The 20,483-nt window shown below is 42.4% G+C and overlaps 1 protein-coding gene across 2 annotated transcripts in view; it reads right to left on the reverse strand.

Annotated features, from left to right (window-relative positions):
- Window positions 1–553: 553 nt before the first annotated feature.
- Window positions 554–20,483, reverse strand: part of LOC134751371 (hexokinase-2-like) — a 43,760-nt gene continuing 23,830 nt past the window's right edge. The window contains exons 3-12 of one of the 2 annotated variants that reach the window (XR_010128646.1): window positions 12,738–12,891; window positions 10,787–10,898; window positions 8,528–8,634; window positions 7,909–8,129; window positions 7,243–7,454; window positions 6,288–6,425; window positions 3,538–3,689; window positions 3,120–3,250; window positions 1,720–2,655; window positions 554–1,383 (exon numbers count right to left, since the gene is read on the reverse strand). Coding sequence is in view for 1 of the 2 variants with exons in the window: in XM_063686717.1 (XP_063542787.1) it covers window positions 2,569–2,655; window positions 3,120–3,250; window positions 3,538–3,689; window positions 6,288–6,425; window positions 7,243–7,454; window positions 7,909–8,129; window positions 8,528–8,634; window positions 10,787–10,898; window positions 12,738–12,891 (1,314 nt within the window). In the remaining variant the exon portion in view is untranslated. Of the gene's footprint in view, window positions 2,656–3,119; window positions 3,251–3,537; window positions 3,690–6,287; window positions 6,426–7,242; window positions 7,455–7,908; window positions 8,130–8,527; window positions 8,635–10,786; window positions 10,899–12,737; window positions 12,892–20,483 lie in introns of both variants that reach the window. The other variant, XM_063686717.1, reaches the window with a different exon arrangement.

Consider the following 20,483-nt stretch of genomic DNA (forward strand, 5'->3'; position numbering starts at 1 on the left):
TTGAATGTGTAAAACTAAACTTTTTTTGACAAGCCATGAGGCATGACCAAGAACGGAGGTCATTGCCCCTTTCCCGATATTAATTCAGCATTTAAACGTCCCACTGCTGGGCACAGGCCTCTCATGCGCTAGTTGGTTTTGGGTTGGTTAGTCCCCACGCTGACCCAATGCGGGTTTATTATTTCAAATAAATACACCTTTGAATTTCTACGCGGATGTATGCAGGTTTACTCAAGATTTTTTCCTTCACCGAAAAGAGGTAAATAGCAAATGATATTCCGTATATAAGTTACAAAAAGTGTTACGGTACTAAAATAAAGTGAGTGAAATTAATAATGTAGATAGGTAAAATACAAATGTACACAGACATTTGTAGCAATTTTAATTCAGCATAGTTGAATTGAGGTAATTGGTAAAGCAGTTCTAGAGAAATTTCTTTAACGCAACAGGTCACCGACTTTAAAAGTTAAACCTTAATATTTAAAGTAAAACCAACAGATTTAAGGAGTTTTCTTAATCTTCAATTACAAGTAGAGAAGAAATAATCAGAAAACAATTGTATAAAATTGTATATTCATTTAAAATAAAACAACAATAGTCGTCAAATACGCACACTTTGTAGCTGCACTATTATAAATGTGTAAGTATTTTATAAAACAAATATTTAACAAAATATTCTCTGTAAAATAAGTAATATTATACGTCTGAGGTTTAACTTACAAACTAAATACAATAACAACTTGTATATCAAAGGAGATATATCACTTATCTATTTATTAAATTATACAACAATATATTTAAGCCCGTCCCTGGTTATCCCAAAACATGAAATGTGACGTTTTCAACCAAAAGGTACCATTGTCGCTTGTCGATAAGGTTGATTTCGAATTGAAGCTATATGGAAATAGCGCTTTACTGACAAGCGACAATAAGTATCATTTTGATTGAAAATGGCACATTTATGTTGATCACTGACAGAAATTGAGGCAAATAGTGCTATTAGAATGTATATGTCAGTTATCTAAAAATCTAAAGTAGGTACCTAATCCTAATGAGTATGGCACAACGCTGTAAAAACTATTATACAAAATGGTATATTCAGAGTGTATTTTCAATACAACCGCAAATTACATATATTAGTCATCAACTCATCACTTGTCACGTTGTGACGTCGCATCAGTAAGTGCGACCTTTCTAATAAAAACAAAGTATCTAATGATACATTGCGTGCTGAATTATTTTATATGGAAAAATAAAAGTACATTTTTAGAAAAACCTATGAAAGTTAATTCATTTGGGTCACAACCCTTAGAATCCAGCTAGCAAAGTGACGTCATTATGAAGTCATTATGACGTCGCTGACGTTATAATGACCTGTAAATGCTACCTGGGGCCCTATTCGAGATGCACAACTGTCAGGTTCGGCTTCAACATCAGTTCAACAGTGGAATGAATCATTTGTTCATCAACCGTGGAAAGTATCATTTGGTACAACCAAAACTCATTCATTGAAAAAATTATTCAACAAAAATCAACTTTGTTTTCTTACTACTATACGGTTGTCGGTTTAAAATGGCTCTGAACTCGTCGTGGTTCGGTTTGGTTTCGTTGTCACCTAACTGTGGATTGCTAATGTCAAATTTACCTATTCGACAACACACGATTTCTTCCATTCAACTGAAGTTCAACACGTAACGTCACTTAACGCATGTCGAATACCGCTCCTGGGAACGTGGTCGTATCAAAAATACACGCTGTAATACGCGCTATACCTAAAAGTCAAGTTCCACCGCGGGTCTGTACCCTATGGAAACGTATGAAACGTGACACACACACGCACTCGACCCGCGAGCGATCACACAATATCACAATCATCTTGTTGCCTACTAAAACTAAAGTATTCCGGAGTACAATTACTAGTTATTGATATAAACGAGTATGAAATGCTTCAACCCTGCATCGATACAAGAATGCTGCCCCATAGTGGAAGCCGTACGAGCCCAATTTCAAAGAAAAACCGCAAATCGATGTACAGTTTAGCCATTTGCTACATACAAAATTTTTGACTCGCAGTATAAAATATTAATATATCTACGTCGTGTGCGTTCCGGGGGCAACCTTTGTCGCCAGTTGACACTGTACGCTGCGTAACTATAGTACTCACAGCGTCATAATTTAAAACTAAAAGCAAGTAGCTATCTTCCCATAGGTACGCTACGCTGTACGCAGCGTACGTCAACCGAAGACCGAGGCCTGGCCAGAATTACACTCGTAAGTTTTACTTACGTAAGTAGGGACACAGCTATACTACAGAATGAGATATGAATATCGTTATCTCATTCTAGCAAATAGCTTTGTCCTTACTTACGTAAGACGAGTGTAATCCTGGCCTAAGTTTCAGTCTCGCGTCGCGCTCGGCTTCTATCCAAGTAGGCGGCCGGCGCACCGAACCAAAACAAAACCGAGGTCATATCACTATCTATGTCACTCGTGCCGTGACCACGTAAGCGGGAAAGAGAAGGTTCACGATCCCGGTCGTCAGTTTGGTTTGTGGATATAACGTGCAGCTTAGTTCTGCGCGGCGATGCGCGCGGCGATGGCGGCGGTGAGCGCGGAGCCCTTCCCGCTGCCGTCCTCGGCGCCCATCAGGGAGAACTGGAAATATGATCATCTGTCAGTATAACGACTTTTTTGCTGAGAAGGCGCAGGTATGGGCTCCTAGTTATGTTACTTAAGTGTAGATTAAGATGGATTCAAACCGAATAAACAATAATTTCAGATCTGATGGTCATGTAATACATACAGTCTTGGAAACTTCATCGAACACAGGATTTATAAAATTGGTCAAAACAACCTGACAGATAAACGTAGGAAGTCAAGATTTCTTAATATTTAATAGGCCATGCGGCTCTTAATGGGGTTGGCCGGTCGAAATAATTAGCAGATGGCATGGCATAGCTTGCCCTGTCAATCTCTAGAATTGTGTCAAATTTTTGTTTTTTTTAATGCCCTAGATGCCAGCCCTTTAAGCCAAATCTCATAGAAAAAGGGGCAAGCTATGATGGCGCCATCTCTGCAAACCTTTGACAGTTGCCAACCCCATTAAAGGTGAAAGTTACCTCGTAAGGTTGTAGCAGGGCGATGTATTTCTCCATGAGCCCTCGGATCCTCGGGTGTCGCTTAAACACGGAGCCGTCCACGGCCACCACGACGTGAGGCCGCGCCATGCGCTCCACTAACACGGCGACGCCTGGAAATTATACTTCATTTAGTTAATAAACAAGACTACTTCGTTCCTTGAATTTATCGACAGTGCACTTCTTATTGTGTTGCAAGACTTGCAAACTTCAAGAACTTTGAGCTGAGGACGCAAGATGGTGTGCGACGCGACGAGCATGTACCGTTTTGTCCAATGTTTATGACGTTAAAATAAATGTATTTTCTTTCTTACTTACTCGAGAGTTGCGCGGCGCGCTCGTATCGACCACTGATCGATCGGTCGATCCACACGAAAATGCTACTTAATAAAGTACTCACAGACTGAGACGAGTTGTGCGGCGCGATTCGAGACCATCCTAGCGGCGTGTTGCGCGACGAGCGCGTCGGCGTCCGACCACGCCGCCGCCGACTCGGGGCACGCCGCGCGCAGCGCCGCCAGCGTGCGCGTTGTTGAACCGTTCTCGTTGTCCCTGCACAAATACAATACAATCGTTACAAGCAAAAACTACCTATCCAGCTTTTTGGATTTTTTAACGAAGAATGGATAACGGTATAAAGTGACAATGAGGCTTGATTTGTGGATTGTCTTATATCTGGACCGTTAATGTGTAAATCGTTATTTAAAAAAACCGGCCCAGTGCGAGTCGGACTCGCGCACGAAGGGTTCCGTACCATTACGCAAAAAACGGCAAAAAAATCACGTTTGTTATATGGGAGCCCCACTTAAATATTTATTTTATTCTGTTTTAGTATTTGTTGTTATAGCGGCAACAGAAATACATCATCTGTGAAAATTTCAACTGTCTAGCTATCACGGTTCGTGAGATACAGCCTGGTGACAGACGGACAGCGAAGTCTTAGTAATAGGGCCCCGTTTTTACCCTTTGGGTACGGAACCCTAAAAAATACGACTAGGTAGCATTTATACATCATTATGACGTCAGTGACGTCATTATGACTTCATAATGACGTCGCTGACGTCAATTTGCTACCTGGGACTTATGGTCCCGCCGCACGCGTCGATGGAAAATAATATGCTGCGATAAATAGAGTTAGACCAAGATTAGTCTGTAAAGATTTTGATAGCACACGCGGGGCGAGTGTTACTTATACGTCATAACTTCATAGAAGTTTGACGTATAAAATAACATTTTCCCTGCGTGTGCTATCAAAATCGTCGCAGACTTGTCTCGGTCTTACTCTATGCAGTTTGGGTTTAAAATAGACACTTGACTCACTCCTCAAAGAAGCTGACGTGCTCGGAGGAGATGGAGCCGGGCGGCGGCGCGGCGGGCAGCAGGCCGGCGCCGGCCAGGCGCGCAGCAAGTCTCCTTGGCTCTATAATAGACACTTGACTCACTCCTCAAAGAAGCTGACGTGCTCGGAGGAGATGGAGCCGGGCGGCGGCGCGGCGGGCAGCAGGCCGGCGCCGGCCAGGCGCGCAGCAAGTCTCCTTGGCTCTATAATAGACACTTGACTCACTCCTCAAAGAAGCTGACGTGCTCGGAGGAGATGGAGCCGGGCGGCGGCGCGGCGGGCAGCAGGCCGGCGCCGGCCAGGCGCGCAGCAAGTCTCCTTGGCTCTATAATAGACACTTGACTCACTCCTCAAAGAAGCTGACGTGCTCGGAGGAGATGGAGCCGGGCGGCGGCGCGGCGGGCAGCAGGCCGGCGCCGGCCAGGCGCGCAGCAAGTCTCCTTGGCTCTATAATAGACACTTGACTCACTCCTCAAAGAAGCTGACGTGCTCGGAGGAGATGGAGCCGGGCGGCGGCGCGGCGGGCAGCAGGCCGGCGCCGGCCAGGCGCGCAGCAAGTCTCCTTGGCTCTATAATAGACACTTGACTCACTCCTCAAAGAAGCTGACGTGCTCGGAGGAGATGGAGCCGGGCGGCGGCGCGGCGGGCAGCAGGCCGGCGCCGGCCAGGCGCGCAGCAAGTCTCCTTGGCTCTATAATAGACACTTGACTCACTCCTCAAAGAAGCTGACGTGCTCGGAGGAGATGGAGCCGGGCGGCGGCGCGGCGGGCAGCAGGCCGGCGCCGGCCAGGCGCGCAGCAAGTCTCCTTGGCTCTATAATAGACACTTGACTCACTCCTCAAAGAAGCTGACGTGCTCGGAGGAGATGGAGCCGGGCGGCGGCGCGGCGGGCAGCAGGCCGGCGCCGGCCAGGCGCGCAGCAAGTCTCCTTGGCTCTATAATAGACACTTGACTCACTCCTCAAAGAAGCTGACGTGCTCGGAGGAGATGGAGCCGGGCGGCGGCGCGGCGGGCAGCAGGCCGGCGCCGGCCAGGCGCGCAGCAAGTCTCCTTGGCTCTATAATAGACACTTGACTCACTCCTCAAAGAAGCTGACGTGCTCGGAGGAGATGGAGCCGGGCGGCGGCGCGGCGGGCAGCAGGCCGGCGCCGGCCAGGCGCGCAGCAAGTCTCCTTGGCTCTATAATAGACACTTGACTCACTCCTCAAAGAAGCTGACGTGCTCGGAGGAGATGGAGCCGGGCGGCGGCGCGGCGGGCAGCAGGCCGGCGCCGGCCAGGCGCGCAGCAAGTCTCCTTGGCTCTATAATAGACACTTGACTCACTCCTCAAAGAAGCTGACGTGCTCGGAGGAGATGGAGCCGGGCGGCGGCGCGGCGGGCAGCAGGCCGGCGCCGGCCAGGCGCGCAGCAAGTCTCCTTGGCTCTATAATAGACACTTGACTCACTCCTCAAAGAAGCTGACGTGCTCGGAGGAGATGGAGCCGGGCGGCGGCGCGGCGGGCAGCAGGCCGGCGCCGGCCAGGCGCGCAGCAAGTCTCCTTGGCTCTATAATAGACACTTGACTCACTCCTCAAAGAAGCTGACGTGCTCGGAGGAGATGGAGCCGGGCGGCGGCGCGGCGGGCAGCAGGCCGGCGCCGGCCAGGCGCGCAGCAAGTCTCCTTGGCTCTATAATAGACACTTGACTCACTCCTCAAAGAAGCTGACGTGCTCGGAGGAGATGGAGCCGGGCGGCGGCGCGGCGGGCAGCAGGCCGGCGCCGGCCAGGCGCGCAGCAAGTCTCCTTGGCTCTATAATAGACACTTGACTCACTCCTCAAAGAAGCTGACGTGCTCGGAGGAGATGGAGCCGGGCGGCGGCGCGGCGGGCAGCAGGCCGGCGCCGGCCAGGCGCGCCAGCGCGGCGCGCAGCAAGTCGCCGAGGTACTTGCCGCCGATGTACTTCTCGAATCTGCACAAATATAAAATGTTATTACAAAACACTATGCCGTATAAGTTTGTCTCGTTCTAATAAACACCAGGGACCGGACAACCCTTTCCGCGATAAAACCCTTTCAATGGGCGACACTTAAACACGGCTAACACATTGAAAGACTTTCCCTTTTGAACTGCAAGCCCAGCATTCATACCCTTACCTTTGACTAACCCTTACCGAAAAGCTAACCAAAAATAAGGCTAGCTCTTAATAAGGGTTACCCTTATCTTTAAGCGCTTTTTATAAAGGTTTCCCTTTGCGTGAAAGAGACAGGATTAGTATATATCTACGGTAGTGTATGAAAAGGAAAGAAAATACGTGCCTAGTCAAAGAACGCCGCCGTCGCCGCCGACGATCGCTCGGATTCGAAGTAATGTGTGCTTTATGAACAAGGTAGACTACTTAAATTAGCACGCTTATATGCTAAAAGGGAAGCCCTTTATAAGGCTAATCCTTATAAGCAATATGCAAGGTGTTGGTGAGCGGATGATAAGGGTTTTGTAAGGGTATTTGGGCTACCGATAACTCAAATGTGGTAGCTTTATATAAGGGTTTTTAAAAGCAAAACAAAGGGTTTCGTCTGGCAAAGGGTATGGTGAGTTAAGCCTTATGCAATACCCTTATAAATCCCCGATAAGGGATAGCGGGCCGGTCCCTGATAAACACTAATGTCAAAATGACGCAGGAACCTGAGAAGGGACAAACGATTATCAACGACCTTCATTTGACAGATGACTGTTAACTTTACAAGTACATAAATAGCAGAGAAGAAAAAACTTATACTTCTACTCACGTGAAAGAGCCTACGAGCAGCGAGCGGGCGTCCACTTCTCTGTCCAAGTCCGTTTTCAAGAAGTCCAGACAGCCGTTGTCCCCGAACGCGCCCCACTCGATGTCGACGCAGACGGCGGAGCCGCGCCCGCGCCGCGCCGCCTCCCAGTGCGTCACCGCCGACGCCGACTCCATGTAGCAGCCGTTGGAGCCCGTACCCATTATCACGCCGATCTGGTGACGAACACCGTTTTCAATTCAATGTCTCAATTCTGCAGTATTTATAACGTGACGACGCGTAGGTAACGAGTAGGTAGGTATTCGAGGGCCGGAGCCAAGGTGATAACCGGTTGTCGACAGAAGCAGAAACAAATTTACAATCGACGTACGACGAAAAAGTCGCGTTATTATTTCCATACATTAAAGTTTCGTTCCGCGTTTCTTATAAACGATTATCACTTGGCTAGGCGCTAGGCCCAGGAAAACTTTGATTATTCCCAATCACGATTCATCGCACAAACGGCTAATGATTCCGGAATGAAAAAGAAGGGATTAGACAAAATAACCATACCTTAAATTTCTACTTGGATTATCGTGGGTATGTAACCGACCATCAATGTGAGGCGACCGCACCCGGACAATTGAGTAAATTGGTTAGTACTGTAGTGTCCAGCTATTATATACTGACTTCGACTCGCCTGTCCTGCTGCGCGCCGGCCACCAGCGTGCCGGTGGTGTCGTTGAGCAGCACGCTCACGGCGACCTGCAGCCGGCGCTGGTGCAGGCAGCGCTGCAGCAGCGCGGCCACGTCCACGCCGCCCATGCCGCCGCACTTGAAGCTCTTGGTCCAGGTGATCAGCTCACCGGACGAGATCGAGTGTTGCTTCATTGGGAATGAGAATGTGAAACCTGGAATTACAAAGAAACATATTGTTTCATTCGTTTTATAGGCTAATTAGCTACCGTAAAATGTGCCTATATAGCTCCAAAATTCGAAATAGATATACCTATAGAGAGAAGATTCAGATAGATGCGTTGGGTCGAATAGAACCGAGGTACCTGAGATTGACTGCACATTTATATCTTAAGCTATAATTAGGTTATAGGAATGAGAAATATAGCGCAGATTTTTAAAAACAAATTGGTCCTTCGAACCGAATTATTCGAGCTCCGACGTGAAAACGATCTCCTACCTACCTCGGTCCCGCCCGGCGAGCCCCCCTCTCCTTCCTCAGGCCCCAAATTCTCGGAGTTCATGCGTGGACTGAGGGCACAGAATTAAGTAACGTAGAGTAAGGGATACAAACCCAGTGACATCTTCTGGTCCTCCATGCCCTCGGAGCGCACAAAGTCCTGCACGCAGTCAGCGAGGAAGTTGAACAAGTCCTCGCCTGGGCCCAGTCGGAGTTCGTCACTGAAACACGATACATGCTTGTTTAGAGATTAGAACTAAACCTAACCTTGATACTCAATAAGTGCATTGTCCCACACAATTCTAAGGACAGTTTGATGATAGCATTAAGAGCCAGTTGCACCAACCACATTTGGCGTACTAGTGTAACCCGTTCGAATTAAAAAACCGCAAATGGATGTACCTATACATGTTAGCCGTTTTTGTTTTAATAAAAAAATATGGCCGAAATGTAATGATGTGATATATGTTTAGAATCGCCTCAAAAAGCCCTTTCGTATGATACCACACATGATAGGTTTTGGAAAAAAAAAATTTACCACTCCCCCCCGGGGAAATTTTTTTAGGAACTGCGAACTGCGGGTCAAAAATTTGTTTTGACCTCTAGTATGCGTGTGCCAAGCGGTTAACCTGTACATCGATTTGCGGTATTTCTTTGTAATTGGGGTCGAGCGGCTTCCGCTATACCGATCAACGTTACTCAGCAGTCAACTATGAAACTTCCCATACAATAAAATTTACAGACGGTTTGGTGCAACTGACCATATCTTTATCATTCATTATATTTACCTATATCTACTTACACTTTAAATGATATTGCTCTTATTCGAGATACTGTAGTAACGAATTTTAGTAAGTAATTAAGTATACTACGTGGGAAATTAGAAACTATGTTTAGTGTAAATAGGTAAAAACTAGAGTAATTAGTTATTCACAACACCTACAGATGAGCACGTGGTGAAAAGTCACAAAACAAATAGGAAAGTTCTCGAAAAACTGCAAAATTGTACAAGGTGTAAAGAAAGTTTAAGTAAGTATCTCTAATTTTCGAAATTATGCAGGTAATTAAGTATTGCGGTACTAGCGATGTCATCTAGCCTCTAGCCCTACCACATTAGAGAAGAATTGCAGATTCAACTCGTTTTAATTAGTACAAACCAAACCAAACTTCTCTCATTACACCTCCGGAAGCGGATTCATTAGCTCAATTAAAGCTCATCAGACATTCCATCAGCGTAAGCTAATTGTTACGATCTTTTTGAAAGCATCATAGAAACGAACAGTGAAGGAATTTCATTTCTTTTCACATCACCTACCTATTCGAAAAAGGGCTTCTACTTCGCCTCTGAGGGGGATCAAAGTGGTACCTTTCTTCCCTGCTAGGAGGGATCAAAGTGGCACTTTTCTGTTATAGGTCACAATTTTTATTCTTTTTGAATACATTTTTTTAGGTTAATAACATTTTGGAACATAACAATTTCCTCATGGGTGATGTGAAAAGCAGTATGTGTCAGTGTCACACACATGGTAGCAAAATTATTTCCACCTTGGGCGTCTATAACACTTGAATCCCTCACCATGAGGTTTCAATTATAGAATACTTAGCTGCGTTCAGAATTAAATGTACACCCTCGCCGTAAATATGTCATTTTGCTCCCTTGTGATACAATCTACTATTATCGTTTTCTACTTTGTCACAATGACAAACAGTATTAAAGCTGCTTGAGAACTTTTCGTACTGAAGGTGAATTGTTGTCTAAATAATTTCATCATTTACTTAATCATTTATTCAATATTGTTTTGTCATATCGCGACGCGACTGGCGCCGTGGCGCGTCATCATGACGCGAAGATTAGCGGTAATAGGGCAGAATGTGACTTACGAAATGCCATTCTTCTATAATACTTCTGAAAATGCTGAGAATATTTCTCTGAGTCTGGTAATATTTCATGACTCGGCTCGGCTAACAGATTGGCAGTATATTCTCGAGCATTACGCATTTGACTGAAGTAGCTGCCATACAATACAAAAGGGTCACCGTGAGTATCTCGGAACTTATAACAAAGTTGATTTGACACCACTGGTGTCACACCAGTCCCTTTTCGGTGAACTGCTCTGTGTGTCGCTTACCTGATGCTAGACTGCTTGAGGTCCCCCCGCTGCATCTGGCCGCCCCGCAGCTCCACCGGCAGCACCCTGAAGTTGGTGCCGGCCAGGTCCAGCGCCAGGAACTGCTGCTGTGTGTTGCTTACCTGATGTGGTACTGCTTGACGTCCTCCCGCACCATCTGGCCGCCCTGCAGCTCCACCAGCTGCACCATAAAGTTGGTGCCGCCAAGGTCCAGCGCCAGGAACTGTTGCTGTATGTTGCTTACCTGATGTGGTACTGCTTAACGTCCTCCCGCACCATCTGGCCGCTCCGCAGCTCCACCAGCAGCACTCTGAAGTTGGTGCCGCCCAGGTCCAGCGCGAGGAACACGCCTTCCTCTGCAAAACATCATAGTCATCATCACCATGAAGACGGCCAAGCCAATAGAAGGTGATTTCTCCGAAAGACTTTTATGTTTTTTCACATCACCTATTCGAAAAGGGAACTATTCTTCCCTGCTAGGAGGGATCAAAGTGGCACTTTTCTGTTCAAGGACATTTTGTTGCCAGTATGAAATATTGACACAAAGACATATGAAATTAGTATGCAGATAATCGATTACAATTTCTTTATAATCGATTACGTGCATACAATTTTTCTAACTTAAATAATATTTTGTTGTAATTGTAAACAAAAAATGTAATTATGTAATTAACGTATTTTAAATTAATTAATATCATATGTAAATTAAGTAAATTAATTAATTAGCGTAATATTTACAAAGAAACGTAAAAAAACTTTAGTTTAATAATTTAATTTTCATTTTGACATTTTAGGTCTCCTTAAACGCAGCCATACTTGTCTATGCAATTTAAAAAGTTTATATTTAAAAAAAATTGTACAAATATTTCACAAAGCATTATACGGTTCTGTATTCTGTATAAATTTGTAAATACTTAGTTTAAATCAATAATAATAGGCCTTTTCATCTGTGTCAGATGTTTTAAGCAGCATCCCGGTAACGACACTAATAATAATAAATATAAGTGATATCAGTCTTCATAGTGTTCTTCCGAAGATTTGGTTCAAAGGAGTAATTGATTGGAGGAGGGATTGGTGTAAAGGGGTAATTTGTTATCAGAAAAATCTACAAAAATAATGTACTTGATTTTCATTGTATCATTTTAGTTGTTTGCTGCTGTTTTTGAAAAGATATTAGGTACATAATTATGAGCTGTAGGTACTTTTAATTTGTCACTACAGTCACATCTGAAAATATCGATACGGACAGTGCCAGAAGTATGTACCTATACTAAGGTCGTGTACACATATTTTTGGCACTTTGTCCGTATCGATCTTTGCTTAAAATAATAATGTTTTGAAACCTAATGTTAGTATGTAATTTCCTCATAGGTGATGTGAAAAGCAGTATGTGTCACATGGTAGCAAAATTATTTTCACCTTGGGCGTTAACACTTGAATCCCTCACTACGCTCAGGATTCTATGTTAGAATCCCTCGCTACGCTCAGGATTCTATTATAGAATCCTTCGCTTCGTTTAGGATTCAATTGTACGCCCTCGCCGTAAATATGTCATTTTGCTCCCTTGTGACACAATCTACTATTACCCATCAAGGAACAATCGTACTACTCGTACGGTACGAGTATTCCGGACAATCGGGAGGCGTGCGCGGAGCCGAAGTCAACACGTAGGGGACTTACACTTGGTGTAAGGGGTACACCCAGCCGATACGCCCTTGCCCGTGTCATATATGGGACGTACGCAGAGGCAACACCCGCCCAGGTAGCATTTATACGTCATTATGACGTCAGCGACGTCATAATTATGTCATAATTACGTCATTATGACGTCGCTGACGTCACTATGCTACCTGGGCGCCAGGGTGTAAGGACTATTGAGAGTTGATGAAATCTAAAATGAACTAGGTTATTCGGTGAAAGCGATGGACTAAATATTGGGCTATGGGATAAAAAACCGGATGCCTGTCTTATAAAACGGAATGCAATTTTATTTCCGGCAGACGATGATTCGCCCCTACGGGATGGGCCCGCACAAAAAGCGACATCTAGGATGTCTCACGGCCAACCGGTGTAAGGGCTGAAAAGCCAACCAAAAGAGACTTTAAGGGACAGGGGACCGTCATTTGACACGAGATGAGAGGTTATAGTCACAGAAATACTTAGTTTAGTTAGCCAGACTTTCGTGATCACCTTACCTGTGCCATCCGGCAGCTCAGGAACGTATGTGTTCTCCATTTGCAACGAAGACGGCTGCTGTCTCAGTCCCCTCGTGAGCTCACGCTCGAACACGTTGGCCACGCGACGCAGGGCGTCGCCGCACAGGTTCAGCACTGCCAGGCATGCCTCCACCTGCAGACAATCATTCATGAACATTAATTTAAGGTATAACTCATGTATATCGCTAGGGTTGGTGGATCAAAACACAGCTGTGCTCGCTAACAACGCTGGAATGAGCACACCCCCATCGATTCTCTCGAGCGAGCGAAAGTAGGTCTACGCGTACAATCTACGAACCCGTCCACAGCACAATCAATTAGAAAAAGTTTCAAAACATAATTAAGTATACCCGATTGCGAGTATTTTTCTCATTTTATTTTTCAACATTTAAGCAGGTGGAGTAAGAGAAACACCGGGCCAAGGGAAACACTTGTATGGAATCTTCACAAGGAAAATAAAGTATGTTTCACTTACCCAACTTGTCTATACATCCAAGTTGTTTAGAGGCTCTATGAAACGATTTTAAACCCTAAATTTTTTTTTGGAAACATATTATCTTTTTAATGATTTATGGACATTGAATATAGACGGAAAAATGATGTACGCTGATGACACATCAATTGTAGTAAATGCTGCATACGAAGAACTGCAAGTAAAAATAGTTCAAAGTATTCACACATGTGAATACGAATTCGAGCGAATGGTTTACAGTTAAATTCAGAAAAAACTAACAATGTTATTCCATCCCCGTAAACCTACAACAACACTACATGTCACTAAGAGACAATAGAATATTACAAACAGTTAACAGCGTTAGGCTTATTGGATTTCAGTTAGATGCTGCATTCAAGTGGAGTCTCCACATAGATTTGGTTTTGCAGTTAAATCGCGAAGGGTATTTATGCAATGAGATAACTCAAAACCTTATTAGTTTTGAACGATAGCTTAAAACAGATTTATTACGCCTATGTACATTCAATTATATCGTACGGCTACGGCATACTACTGTGGGGAAAATCTATTGCAAATGAGCGAGTTTTAAAGTTACAAAACAATTAAGCTATAAGAATACTAGTGAGAGCTAAGCTTAAATACGGTTTAGATTTGATTTAAGGCAAACTTATAATGTATTTTATACCTAATGAAATAAATATATCTTATTGTTTTGCGCCGAAAAACCTACTCGCGCAATAAAGACGAATGTAAAATAACATTTATAAAAATCAGTTGGGTTAAAAAAGTGTTTACGCTGCGGCTTACGTAGGTGAACAACTCGCGAACGCGAAGCGAAGCGGCGCGGCGCGGCGCGGCGGGCCCACGGCGTTCGCGTTCGCAACGAGATCGCCCACGTAGGAAATAGGTATCAAAAGATTGATTCACCCCGCACCGCATCGCTTCGCTTCGCGTTCGCGTGTTGTTCGCCTACGTAGTACGCTGCGTAATACTTACCTTACTCACATCACACGAAACAAACGAATCTTTAATATCATAATATCTCACAACTTGGCACTCCATCATACAAGACAAGTAAACGCGCAATAGGGTGGGAACTAAACAACCCACTTTTTTTATCGATTACGATAAGTTAACTCGATTAAAAGATAAATGTTATCTTCCACGAGGCGGTGATGGATGTGTCTGCGGACATCGATCACAGATAATCGAGTTGGTCTTACAAACTAATTACAATTAAAGGCTATTGCCAACTGCGGACTGTATCGATATCTTTAGCGGAAATTTACAATTCAACAGTCGATAAAATTGAAGGGTTTATGTCGTTTACGCTGTGTATGAAATATCATTCGCAATTTTGCACAAAGCGTTCATCCCTCTTGCACTTAAGTACCTATACATACTCGTAATATATCTCTATCAAGTCGCCCGATATTGGTCAACTTTGGAAAAACGTAAAAAAATGTTTTTTAGCCATCGATAAACGACATAAAGTCTTAATAGCTATTTATGTTATGTTATGATACAAATGCGAAATTCACAACGAGTAGCGAATTTTAAAACACGACCAAAGGGAGCGGAGTGTATAGTTTCACAGTACATAACTACATATGGCCCTTTAAATTTTCGACGTAATTACGTAATGTGCTTATAATAGCACATGGTGTCGTAATGTAGCACCAGATGTACTGTAAAAGCTATTAATTTTCAATGAAAAGGGATTATGACACCGCATGTATTACTCTCGCTCATGAAGAGCCTATTAAAAGGGATTATGACACCGTATGTATTACTCTCGCTCATGAAAAGCCTATTAAAAGGGATTATGACACCGTATTAGGGAATGCAATAACCGGTCAAATTCCATAACCGGTTTCGGTTACGGTTATGACCGACAAATAACCGGTTTCGGTTATAACCGGTTATTTTTCATTACTGAATGAAACGGGTAAATATCACTAAATAACGGTATAAACTAGGTATCGGGCATAGCAAATGAAACAAAAGCTTAATTTTGACTTGGTTTATCAATTTTAAAGAGATTTATGAATATTATTTTGTACATTCAAGAATAGAAAAACATATCATTTTAGATTGCTCTAACTTATGGTCATATATTTATTTATTCGAGCCCAGGGGCTAAAAACTAGTAAAAACATTAGAAATACTATTAATACAATGTAAAATAGTTTTTGTATTTGGTTAGCATTACATTATAAGTTGAATTTAAGCATATACACATGATTATCATAAGTATCATGACATGATGTAAAATAATAAGTTTTGTTAAATAGGTACACACTGTACACAGATAGATTAAATTATAAATGACTAAAAATAGTAAATAAAACACTTTCTTACCTTAGAACATTTGTAACGGCAAATTATAGTTCAATATTCATTCACTCAACCCTCAACCAACACCAACAGTTTAACACCTATACTATAGTAATAACTTTTAAAAAATTCACTACGAATAGTACGAATGCGTTAACATGTGCTATTTCCCGTCCCGATAAACAGATTGGTGACTGACGTTCTAACTTAGCCGCTCAGGTAGATCCATTAGCTTAAACCACCCTTCCTTATCACAGTGCGAAAGAGACATAAGATTCTTAAACAATAAGACGGTAATAAACAAAGGAAGAGAAAGCGGCGCTGGGTCGGTTGCCGATGCCGGGTGACGACCATCGTGGTATTTTCGGGATTAGCAGCTAGTATTAGCACTATTTATTATGTCTGTTATTAACCGGTAGACCCGCATATATTTCGTTTTGACTTGAAATATATTTGAAGTTATTTAATAATCATTGCGTATATGTTTATTACAATTAACAAATTCAGGATTTATATGTCAATAATCGATAATAACCGAAACCGGTTATTTTAAACTCTCAATAACCGATTATGAAAAATGGCCAAAAAACCGGTTATAACCGATTATTTCGGTTACGGTTATAACCGGTTTGCATTCCCTACACCGTATGTATTACTCTCGCTCATGAAGAGCCTATTAAAAGGGATTATGACACCGCATGTATTACTCTCGCTCATGAAGAGCCTATTAAAAGGGATTATGACACCGTATGTATTACTCTCGCTCATGAAGAGCCTATTAAAAGGGATTATGACACCGCATGTATTACTCTCGCTCATGAAGAGCCTATTAAAAGGGATTATGACACCGTATGTATTACTCTCGCTTATGAAGAGCCTATTAAAAGGGATTATGACACCGCATGTATTACTCTCACTCATGAAGAGCCTATTAAAAGGGATTATGACACCGCATGTATTACTCTCGCTCATGAAGAGCCTATTAAAAGGGATTATGACACCGTATGTATTACTCTCGCTCATTAAGAGCCTATTAAAAGGGACTATGACACCGCATGTATTACTCTCGCTCATGAAGAGCCTATTAAAAGGGATTATGACACCGCATGTATTACTCTCGCTCATGAAGAGCCTATTAAAAATGTTGTCTAAAACAATCATATGAATGAATCAATAATGAATAATGCTTTGGCTGACATTTGTACATGGACCTATAGTAATTATATTAATATTAATTTGACAAAAACTAAGTTCATGCAATTTCGATCCTACAAAACTAATCCTAAGACACTAAATATTAAGTATAATGACAAACATGTAGAAGAGACTAGCTGTATAAAATTTTTAGGTTTAAATATTGACAATCACCTGCATTGGAAAAACCATGTAGAGACAATATGTTTGCCTTGACTTGTTAAAACAGTCTCGACAGAAGCTGCAATTACAGCCTACTACGGCCATGTATCTTCTACTTTAAACTATGGTCTCCTACTCTGGGGGAACTCTGTTAATGTCGACAAAGTTTTTAAATTTCAAAAAAAAATGCGTCCGCGCAATTGCAAATGCGTGGATAACACAGTTGCAGACCAATTTTCAAGAAATATAATATTTTACCTTTAGCATGCATGTATATCAAAAAAGTTTGTCTGTTTGTCAAAGCTAATATGAAATATTTTAAGTTACGCTCTGACATCTTTAAAGGAAAACAACGAACACAGTACAAAAATTTGCTATATCAACCTCCTTGTCATGCTGACATTTATAAGCGTAATGCATGCAATATAATTATTGAAATTTATAATAAGCTTACCGACAATATGAAATTATTGTACGATTCAGAATTTAAGACAAAATTAACGAGATGGCTTCAGGAACATTGTTTCTACTCTGTTAAGGAGTATCTGGACATGTAAATATTTTTAAGTCTTGTGCTGCTGATGTTACTAAAATTTGCATGCCAAATGGCTGTATATTGTTACTCACTATTTATAAGGACATCTTTGTACATACATATTCTTGCAAATAAATTATTCTTATTCTTCAGAATTCGTTATTTTTTTAACCTCGTTACGATTACGGTTTAAGGTTAACGTAACAAACAGCTGTGTGCGTAAATAGTAAATACACACATGTAAATTTGTACGTGTGCATGCGATACCATCAGTGAAAGCCTTCAACTGCTAACAAGCGAACACAGACGTAATGAGGTCCAGTCAGTCCCAATTTTGCCTTCGATCAACAGTCTGAACCAACACATGCATAACCTAACATACAGAGCAATTGATCTGCGTTCATTGCCTGCAGCCATTATGATTTAGGGCGGGCGTCCGTTAGCTGGCTGGATGGGGAATAAAAGTGCCGAGAGGTTACCTTACCTAATAACCCTTTTTTAGGCCGGCCACGTACAGACGTACAGTCGAGTTATTTACATGCAAAATTATGTACACGCCTCAAAGACGCTGACAATAAGGTCGTGTAAATATATTTTTGGAACGTTGACCTGTTCAAACATCTTTGAACTCGATCGTACACTGTTATTGTGGAAAAGCCGAAATAGTAAAAAGCATTTGTAAAACTTTTAGGTAGAGACGACTTGCACTTTCGGTACCCAAACACGGGTTTATTCAATTCTTGATTTTACGAAAGTGAGATGGCAATCTTATCTTCGAGCCTAAGTCTTGGTCTAGTTTAGGTCTCATTGGAATTATTCCTATTTTCTCGGCATATTTCTTTCAACGAAAATAAACGATTAAATTTAATATCAAAGGAGTCATTGTAAGTATGTAAGAATAATTAGAAGGGGTTATTGTGCAAGAATATTATTTAGTTTTTATTTATTTATTGATACGAGTCTAGCCGCGCGCGTCACTTGATATACTTATTTAGCAGGCAAAGGTTGAAAGTAACGTCCGTATTTTCTGATAAATTCGTGTTAAGCCACTCGGTTTGCAATTAAAAATGGCTTGTTTCAAATTTAAGAGCTGCCTTAAGCTATTTTATTTTTTTTCGAACCCCCGCCCTTTTCTATTGACAAAATTGGTTTGTCAGTAGAAAATTGCTTTTTTGAACTTGGCCTCCTCTATCTTTACGAGAAAAGCCTAGATAACCCGAGATTACTATTGTTTTGATACAAACTGCCACTTATGAGTGTCGTGGCGATAAACGACTAATTGTGACGTTTTCAACCAAAAGGTACCACATTGTCGCTTGTCGATAAGGCTGATTTCGAATTGACGCTATACGGAAATAGCGCCTTATGGACAACCGACAATAAGTACCCTTTTGACTGAAATAAATGTCATATACGCAGGAAAAAATGACCAAAGCCTCCTGTGTCCAGAGCTGGAATCGAACCAGCGTACCCCGTTTACCGGACAGGTGCCTGAACCGCTCGGCTATCCGGCCACGGTGGCATGGGTCGAAATTTCCAAGTATATGACAACTCCCGAAGACTTTGGAGGCTTTGGTCATTTTTTCCTTCGTATATGACATTTATTTCAGTCTATAGTTTACGCATTTTTCGCGACCTCTCGTGATCTCGAGATGCATGGTTTGCATTTTATAACTTGTATAAGGTACATATTACAAGTTACATGTTACAAGGAGATGATGGGAGAGGATTGAGCTGTGAGAAGAGAAAAGCGTATGTGGATTGTGGGGCACCCGGCCGGCCCAGATACTGTTGGAGTAACCAAGCCCTAAACACCTGTCCGCCCTCGGAGTACCCAATTCTTTGACATAAAATAATAACTCAATATTTCCAAAATAATGTATGATCATCATGTATCAGATGTAAGTATGCCACCTATTTAATTTCATTTTATAAATGTACAAAGGAACTGAAATTAATTAAAGTAGTTTATGCGAGCCTAGACCCGATAATTTATCGAAGGATTAATCGCTTTGTTTGTGGGATTGATAAGGCAAAAACGTAATGTACCTACCTGCTAATCAGGGGGCCTAGACAAGACGACAATCGTTCGTATAAAACGCCAAACTTAAGTATTGTACAGAAATAATCACGTCACTTTTCGTAGCATTAAACCTGCTCACTAAAATTCAGGAGAATCGGTTGAGAATTGCGACCTGTAGACTGTAAAGGAGAACATCCGGACATATAAAGCATTTTTGCCCAAGCTGAAATGGAGATCTTCGCTAACGCTAAAAAAACGCATCGAAATCAGTCCATCCGTTTGAGAGCTACGATGCCACAGACAGACAGACAGACAGACATTGGCGTCAAACAGATAAGAATAAGAATAATTTTATTGACAATAGAAAACAATATTACGACCGGCCTGGCCTAGTGGGTAGTGACCCTGCCTGTGAAGCCGATGGTCCTGGGTTCGAATCCCGGTAAGGGCATTTATTTGTGTGATGAGCACAGATATTTGCTCCTGAGTCATGGGTGTTTTCTATGTATTTAAGTATTTATATATTATATATATCGTTGTCTGAGTGCCCATAACACAAGCCTCCTTGGGCTTACCGTGGGACTTAGTCAATCTGTGTAAGAATGTCCTATAATATTTATTTATTTATTTATATTTATTTATTACAGACACATGGATACAGTGGATCCCAAACTAGGCTATGCCTGTGACTTGGGCTCCTAGAATGCAGTTGACATTGTAGAATATTACACCTAGCTAGCACCCCTTTTTTGCGCCGGGGGTTAAAAAACACGTTTTCAGCGTTCCGTAACCCAAAGGGTAAAAACAGGACCCTATTACTAAGACTCCGCTGTCTGTCTCATCTGTCTATCTGTCCGTCTGCACCAGGCTGTATCTCATGAACCGTGAAATTTTCACAGATGATGTATTTCTGTTGCCGCTATAACAACAAATACTAAAAACAGAATAAAATAAATATTTAAGTGGGGCTCCCATACAACAAACGTGATTTTTTTGCTGTTTTTGAGCGTAATGGTACGG

This window comes from Cydia strobilella, chromosome 22, assembly GCF_947568885.1.
Source record: "Cydia strobilella chromosome 22, ilCydStro3.1, whole genome shotgun sequence".
Classification (NCBI taxonomy): Eukaryota; Metazoa; Arthropoda; class Insecta; order Lepidoptera; family Tortricidae; genus Cydia; species Cydia strobilella.